The sequence below is a fragment of the Chrysochloris asiatica genome, unplaced genomic scaffold (assembly GCF_000296735.1).
Source record: "Chrysochloris asiatica unplaced genomic scaffold, ChrAsi1.0 scaffold00023, whole genome shotgun sequence".
NCBI classification, from domain to species: Eukaryota; Metazoa; Chordata; class Mammalia; order Afrosoricida; family Chrysochloridae; genus Chrysochloris; species Chrysochloris asiatica.
Genome location: NW_006408541.1, coordinates 19,002,852 through 19,011,068, shown reverse-complemented (window position 1 = coordinate 19,011,068; position 8,217 = coordinate 19,002,852). Strand labels below are relative to the sequence as shown.

Here is an 8,217-nt window from a genome sequence, read left to right as displayed (position 1 = left end):
TTTTTTTTTTACTATGGTGAAATATATTGCACAAGCCTCCCTCACTTAGAATTCTGCCCATGTGATAGCCCAGCCCCATGCTCAGTGCAGTAGGTGTGAGAGAGGCTTTGAGTGGGAGAGGCTCTGAGGGTTGTTTTGTCCAGGGGTCCTCCGGAAGACTCCTGTCCACTAAACTGCACCCCAGTCAGCTTTTCCTAAGGCTTTGTGAACTAGAATTTGCTCAATATTACCTTTGCCTCCAAACCAAACCCACTGTCATCAAGTCGATTCTGACTCATGGTGATCCTGTATAGGATTTCTGAGACTAAATACCTGTAGGGGAACAGACCGCCTCTATTTCTTAAGCAGAACAGCTGGTGAGTTTGAACCCACAGTGCCCCAGGTTCCTTTACCTTTGTCTTAGTCTCCATCAGTTTTTAGGGGCTACTACAGGTTTGTACTAAGGATGCTATAAACTGCAAAACCCAAACTTAACTGCCATCAAGTTCATATCCATTCATAGTGACCCTGTGTAGGGTTTCTGAGGCTATAAGTCTTTATGGGAGCAGAAAGCTGCCTCATTCTCCAGCAGAGATGCGCTGTAGATATCCTGAAAATCTCTTGCATTCCATTTTCTTCTCAATCCACGATAGTATCGTGGATGTGTTTATTATTGTTAATTGCTGTTGAGTCGATTCTGACTCATAGCCACTGTATATGGGATTTCCGAGGAGCGACTGGTGAGCCTGAATCACTGACCTTGCATTTCAAACTGACAGTCCAGCACATTAACCCACAGGCCACACCAGGACTCCAGATGTGTTCATGGGAATGTCGAAATGGTAGTTTTCAAAATTAAAGTTGTATTTCAGAGCTTTCCAGATCCCTCCACCCGCACCCTCATAGTAACACTGGTATATGGACCCTGTGTTGGTTTTCTCCCACTAGCTACCCCAGTGTGCCCAGTACACATTAAATGAATAAGCAAATCCTTGGAATGTTTGAGGCCCAATTTTGCAGGAATAAAAACTGAGGCTCAGAGAGGTTGAGTGACTTTACCCAGGGCTGCACAGCTACACAACTGCAGAGCCAGGCTTTACAGTTTGTCTGCCTGACTCGTAAGTGTACGGTGGGAATTCTGTGTGCATTTGTCACAAGAATGAGCCTTAGACTGGGGACAGGCTCTGCCACATAGATTTCTGGCTGTTGGAGGCTTGGACCTTGCACGTGCTCCCTCCGAGGAGATCACCCAGCTAGTTTTCTAACCAGGGGTATGAGGTCTGGAGAAAGGGTCCAAGGTGGCTGGGGCTGGCATGGGGGTGGGGTGGCATATTGGCTGTTGGCTGACAGCTTCCTACCCTGTTGACCTGTCCACAGCTTCGTTGGTCACTTCAAGTCTCGCCGAGAACGGGAGGCGGAGCAGAGGACTCGGGCCATGGAGTTCACCAATGTCTACGTGAAGAACCTTCAAGGGGACGTGGATGAACAGGGCCTGCAAGACCTCTTCTCCCAGTTTGGTGAGCGTGTTCCCTGAGACCCAGAGAGAGGGGGATAGCATTACCGTTTCTTCCACCCCCGCTGGGAGGAGGGCTTCCTGAAGACTTCATGGAAAAGGGGGGAAGGGAGTGAGACCTCCTGGACCTTCCTTCCTGAACTCCCCTTTGCGCTTGCTTGGTCCTTCTCAGGAAAGATGCTGAGCGTGAAGGTGATGAGGGATGACGCTGGCCACTCTCGAGGCTTTGGCTTTGTCAACTTTGAGAAGCATGAGGAAGCCCAGAAGGTAGGAGCATCCCCATGGCCTTGTACCAGGGTGGAGGCACCAAACTAGGACCAGGAATAGTGGAGAGCAGGAGCAAAGCTCTGCAGCTGCTCATGCAAGTGAATAAAGTCCCTCCTCAGGCAGGGCCCCTCCTGCTGCGATGCCAAGCCAGCAGGTGTTAGCCTCCACCTTACCCCAAAGAAGGGCCTTTGAGGTGCCATCAGTCCTTTACTTGAGGTGGGACTGGAGGTAAGAAGGGTAAGTGCCAGGTTACTTCTTGCTTCCAGGACTTTGCAGGTGCTGTTTTTGGTTTAATAGAAATGTGAGCTACATGTAGGTTTGCTATAGTTCGGTGCTGTTCACTTGGTAGCAGCTCATAGTGACCTTCCACACAACAGAAGGGAGCACTACACCACTCTCACATTGTTTTGTCGGAGCTCATTGTCCCTGTGTCATCCATCTCATTGAGGATCTTCCTCTTTTATGCTGGCCTTCCACTTTACCCAACGCGGTGTCCTTCTCCAGGGACTGACCCTGCCTAAAAAGTGCTCAAAGAACAAGAGAGAATATCTTGCCATTCTTGTTGTTAAGGAGCTTTCTGGCTTCCAAGACAGATTTATTGTTCTTCTGGCAGTCCATGGTACTTTCGGTGTTCTTCTCTTACACCATAATCTAAATGCCTCCTTTCTTGTGTGGTCTTCCTTATTCATTGTCCAACTTCTACATGCGTATGAAGTGATTGAAAATACCATGGCTTGGGGTAAGGCTCATCTTAACCCTCAAAGTGATATCCTTGTTCTTAAACATTAAAGAGGTAGGTCTCATGCAGCAGATTTGCTTAAGGCAATATGTTGTTTGATTCCTTGATTGCTGCTTCCATGAATGTTGATTGTGAATCCAAGCAAAGTGAAGTCTCTGACAACTTGAATCTTAGTTTATCATGATGTTATTTATTGGTCCACACCAGAACGCTAACCACATATTCAACTGAGAGATTTGTCTTCAACCTCAGTAATTCATCTTTCCATTGATGAAATTCTACTCCTTTACTCTTTCAGTGTATCATCTGTTTCTAAAGTCTTAGTATCAGGCTTTCTAATTGCCGGTTTTGTAGGGTTTCTAGTTTGTCATTTATTCTTTCAGTTTTTCTTAGCTTGTTTTCCTGAATTCTAAAGTTTATATGTGTTTTCCTTGATTTCATCTGCAGCTTTTTCAACCATTTTCTCACGCTTTGAAGGCACCGAAATATTCTTTTAAATCCCCTTTCAAGGAGTTCTGATGGCATTTCTAGTTTTATATTTTCTGACTCTGCATTTTGGTCACTGCTTTGAGACACTCTTATCTCTTCACGTAGGCTGAAATTGCTTTCTCTGACATTGTGGTGTCAGTTGTATTTATATTTAATTGATGATTTTATGCTGATGTGTTCTCAGGCCCTCACCAGTTGTCTCTTGGTGGATGTAATAAGAGACTGGAAGTGTGAATGAATATAGTTCTCCTGTTCCCTGCTGCATAGCTGTTTCTGTACCTTAGTTCAGGGCGGGTTCACACACCTCCAGGAGTAGCATGTCTGGCACCTGACCCCGGGCAGAGTAGAGACTGTGTGGGAGGGGGTGCCACTGACCTTGGGTTGATGAGGACAAGAACTGACCACTCTTCTGGTTACGAGGAGGATTTGGGAAACAGAACTGCACCTCCTTTGCTGCCAGGCGCCTTCTCTGTCCCATGCCTCCAGGCCGCTGTGTCCATGAGTACCCAACAAAGCTCAAGATATCAACACTACGCTAGGCCAGCACACAGTCTGTTTGCTTTTCTTTTCTCTCACTGTGCCTATTCAACTTCCTCTTCCAGTTAGCACTCAGTCCACCTCTCTGCCCTATCCTCTGAAGCTCAGAGTTGGTTCTGACTCACATAGCAACTCTGTGTAGGGTTTCTAAGGAGCAGCTGGTGGGTTTGAACCGCTAACCATGCACTTAGTCATCCAGTGCTCATCCTACAGCGCCACACCTGGACTCTACTAATGTACTAGCCACTTGAAAGCTCAACTCCCTCCTCTCACTACACCAATGTGTAATCCTAACCACTGAATCGGCGTACCCATGGATCTGCCTTTTGTCCATTTCGGCAGACAAGTCAGTGTAAACTCAGTCATTGCGTGAACATTGCTTACAGAGAGAGGTGGCAGGTTTTGCAGAAGATGGAGGATTCTCTATAGCACTAGTCATTGACAAGTTAGAATCTGGTAGAGTTAGACCAGTTAACTGAAGAAAAGTAAAATTCACAAGGGTTAAGAGACAAATGATTATAAAATCACTAATTAAAACCCTTTACTGTGTGTTTCTTGGAGGTAATTCAGAGTCCTAGAAACCCTTAGGACAGAGTAGAACCGCCTCACAGGGTTTCCAAGGCTGTATGAATCGGGCCGTGAACCACAAGGTCAGCAGTTCGAAACTACCAGCAGTTCTGTGGAAGAAAGATGAGGCGTTCTGCTCCCGTAAAGATTTACAGCCTCAGAAACCCTGTGCAGGGTCACTATGCGTCAGAAGTGACTCCATGGTCCTTAACAACAACAACAACAATCTATACAGGAGAAGAATTGTGGTTGGAATCTAAATATTAAATATGGGGCATTTTTAAAATTTTAATTTCATTTTACACGATAAAGCCCCAATGAAATGTTTTCATCGGAAATCCACGCTATGATTTTGTCCAATGTTGTTTTAAAAAGTGAATTCATTCTTGCAAGTGACCCTTTTCCTGGTACTAAATCTCAGCTCACACAACCACCATGCTGGTTTGTTTATAGGTGGGCCCCTCTTGGTGGTGGCTTAAGGCCAGCCTAGCATCAGAGTTAGTCTCAGCCAGAGCCAGGGTGGTTACCTGGCACCCTCTCCCTTCTCCCTGCAGGCTGTGACGGACATGAATGGGAAGGAGATGAGCGGGCGAGTACTGTATGTTGGCCGGGCCCAGAAGCGGGTGGAGCGGCACAATGAACTCAAGCGCAGATTTGAGCAGATGAAGCAGGACCGGCTGAACCGCTACCAGGTGACGGTCAGGCCCTCTGGTGGCCACCATGTATATGTGAAGGCGTGTGTTTAATGTGTTTATTGACTACCATGAATGTGACTGCTTTCTCTAGCACTCTCATTTCTGAGGAAATGGGCTCAGGACAGAGATCACATGAACACCAGAATGCTCTTCAGTGTCTTAATTTGTTGCAGTGGAGAAACTGGACACAACTCAGCCGCCCAGCCACAGGGGACTGATTGGTCAGGGGTGTTGCCTTTTTAGTTAGAATTATTTTTGTGGGGGACTGTTTAGCATCTGTAGTCCACACTCACTAAATGCCAATTGCCACAAAAACAACAACAAAGTGCCCTCATAAAAGTACCATGTGAGCAGAGTTGAACTGCCCCAGAGGCTTTCCTTGGCTATAATTTTTATGAGCGATCTCCAGGTCTTGTCTCCTGAGAAGCCGCTGATGGATTTGAATCACGCACCTTTTGGTGCTTAACTTTAACCATTGTACCAGAAGGGCTCCGTCAAGGCTCCCTACATATGTTATTTTTTTCCCCCAACATTTTATTTTGTTTTGCAATGCAAGTTTACAACACAAATTAGTTTCCCATTTGACAATTTATACACAGATTGGTCCATGACATTGGTGGTTATCCCACCCCCACCCCTCAGAGTGTTGGCATTCTCCCCATCTCCACCCTGCCGTCCTGTTTCCATCCTTCCAGCTTCCCGGCCCCTTTGTTCTGGTAGAGCTGGTTGTTCTAAGGTGCACATTCTTCATGGGTGTTTTTTTTGCTTAGTTTATAGGCTACTCTATTCTTTTGTTGAAGGAGCTCTGGTAGCGTAATGGTTATGAGTTGGGCTCCTAACCTCAAGGACAGCACTTTGAAACTACCAGCCATTCCATGGGAGAAAGGTGAGGCTTTCTGCTCCCGTAAACATTGACAGCCTCTGGACTGTGCAGGGTGGCTATGAGTCAGAACCGACTCATGGCACATCACCACCGCCACCATCACCGCCACCACCACCACCACCGCCATTCTTCTGTTGATCTCTGAAAAGTGGCTTCAGTCCGAGGTTAAAAGGGGGGTTGTCTTAGGGTGATCATCTCAGGGGTCCCTCTGGACTCTATCATCGTGGTTATGTGCCATGGATTTGGTTCTGACCCATAGCAACTCTGTATAGGATTACCGAGGCTGTAAATCTTTAAGGGAACAGAAAGTCTCATCTTTCTCCAGTTGAACAGCTGGTAGTTTCGAACTGCTGACCTTGAGGTTTGCAGCCCGATTCATAAAGCTCCTCCTCAGTTCAGTAAGTCCAGTTTTTATGAATTTGAGTTTCATTTTACATTTTGCTTCCTTTCTAACCAGAGATCTTGTGATGTGTCTTTGGTCAGAGCGGCCAGTGGCGGTAGCCGGACGCCCTCTTCCTGTGGTTGTGGGCAAGAGAGGGTTGTAGTCTACGTGGCCCGTTAGTCCGTCTACTTCTCAGCGTCTCTGGGGGATGTCCCAGTTGAGAATAAGTATGTGTTGTGCACTCACACATTTCTGTGCCATGGGTGGCATGGAAGGATCGTGCACCGACGCTGACGGTAGACAGCCTGGGCTACCCTTGTCTCTGCCACCCTTGGACGATTCACTTAGCCTATTTGCACTTCACTTTTCTCATCTGTAAAATAGGGAGTAAATGTGAGGATTAAAAATTAAGTGGGCAAGGAGTTAGAGGGGTCCCCAGCACCAAGGATGAGTAACAAGCAACCTGCCTGAGGTGACTCAGCCGGCAGACTGCAGAGCGGCGGCCCATGCTCAGCCTTGGGCCCAGAGCCTGGGCTCTTTAATTGTTGCTCTGTCCAAGCTCTCCAAAGCTTGGCCCAGGTATGCAGGAAGTCTGCTCCATGTGGACTGTCTGAAGAGCTGTGTTCTGGTTTGGTTTCATGCTTCTTCTTGGGTGTGGGTCTCATCTGTGAAATGGGCAGAGGCTTGTGATGAGGCTAGGGTGGGCGCAGGTATTTGAGAACTGCCAGGGGGTTTAGGGATTATGGGAGCAGCAGCTTCCAGGTGAAGGGGTCCTGGGATGCTGTTGGGAGACACAGAACAGCTGGCTTGACTGCAGAGCTTCCAGTGGCTCTCATGCCTGCATCAGCCCCTGCCCTCCATAAGATAGTCCAGAGCCTTGTAGGGGAGGAATATGATTAGCAGTATAGTATCCTTTCCTTCTAGGGTGTGAATCTGTATGTGAAGAACTTGGATGATTCCATCAATGATGAGAAACTGAGGAAAGAGTTCTCACCCTATGGAGTGATTACCAGTGCAAAGGTGAGGGCCTGGGACACCTGCTGGGGACAATCTTCCCTTCCTCTCCTGTCACTGCCCCCCCCCCCCCGGCCCCCACCACCACCACCACCACAACCACGTGCCGGGAACACTTTATCTGCTTGCATCCTTGTGTGAAACTCTGGATGGACTGAAGGGTGACTGGGTGGGACTATTGTCCCAGTTACACAGGTGGGCTTATCCGGGTTCACTGTAACCTTGGGTCACTCAACAAGCATTTATTGAGTGCCTACTGTATGCCAGGCTTCAAAACTTCAGATCTCCATATTTCCATTGGCTTTTGTTGAGTGGCCTTGGCCAGCAACAGTCTCCACATATGGAAAATGAGATAGTTGGCTTGTATCTTCATTATTCATTGTTCCCCAGCTCTGGTAGCGTAGTGGTTACAAATTGGGCTGCGAACCGCAAGGTCAGCAGTTCAAAACTACCAGCTGCTCCACGGGAAAAAGATGAGGCTTTCTGCTCCCGTAAAGATTTACAGCCTCAGAAACCTCAGGGTCGGAACCATATGCCCAGCCATGTTAGTTAGGCACCTAGATGTGCCTGACTGTTCACCCTATTGGTTTTATCACTTTGGACAGCTGCCTTACCTTCTGAGCCTTCTTTAGAAAATGGGGAGTCAAAACCTTCTATGGTTGTCAGCCTTAGTTGCTCAGTTGAATCCTTTGGGGTGCTCTGAAATACGGATGCGTTATGGTCCAGACAAATTGTAGATTTCTGGGGGTCAGCCTATCATTCTGTTTGTTTGTTTGTTTTTAAAGCATCCCAGGTGTTTTTAGAGACTCCAGTGTTCCTTCATCCTATATGTGGGCTTCTGCTGTTTTATAGACCCTGTGGGAGGCAGAAGGAACCAATCAGCTGTGGTCCCTGCCCTTGAGTAGCCTAAAACTTAGTGGGGACAGCAGACAGATCACTAACTCATACGTGTTAAAGGTAGAAGGTGTGAGTACAGGAGGCAGGGCTGGTGGAGTGTGGTGAGATCACTAACTCATACGTGTTATAAGGTAGAATGTGTGAGTACAGGAGGCAGGGCTGGAGTGTGGTGAGATCACTAACTCATACGTGTTATAAGGTAGAAGGTGTGAGTACGAGAGGCAGGGCTGGTGGAGTGTGGTGAGATCACTAACT

At 47.5% G+C, this 8,217-nt stretch overlaps 1 protein-coding gene across 2 annotated transcripts in view; it reads left to right on the top strand.

Annotated features, from left to right (window-relative positions):
• The window catches only part of PABPC1L (poly(A) binding protein, cytoplasmic 1-like), a 36,282-nt gene that overhangs the window by 16,444 nt on the left and 11,621 nt on the right, over positions 1 to 8,217 (top strand). For both annotated transcript variants that reach the window (XM_006839261.1, XM_006839262.1), the window contains exons 4-7: positions 1,357 to 1,496; positions 1,665 to 1,759; positions 4,646 to 4,783; positions 6,976 to 7,071. In XM_006839261.1, coding sequence (XP_006839324.1) covers positions 1,357 to 1,496; positions 1,665 to 1,759; positions 4,646 to 4,783; positions 6,976 to 7,071 — 469 coding nt within the window. The remainder of the gene's footprint in view (positions 1 to 1,356; positions 1,497 to 1,664; positions 1,760 to 4,645; positions 4,784 to 6,975; positions 7,072 to 8,217) is intronic.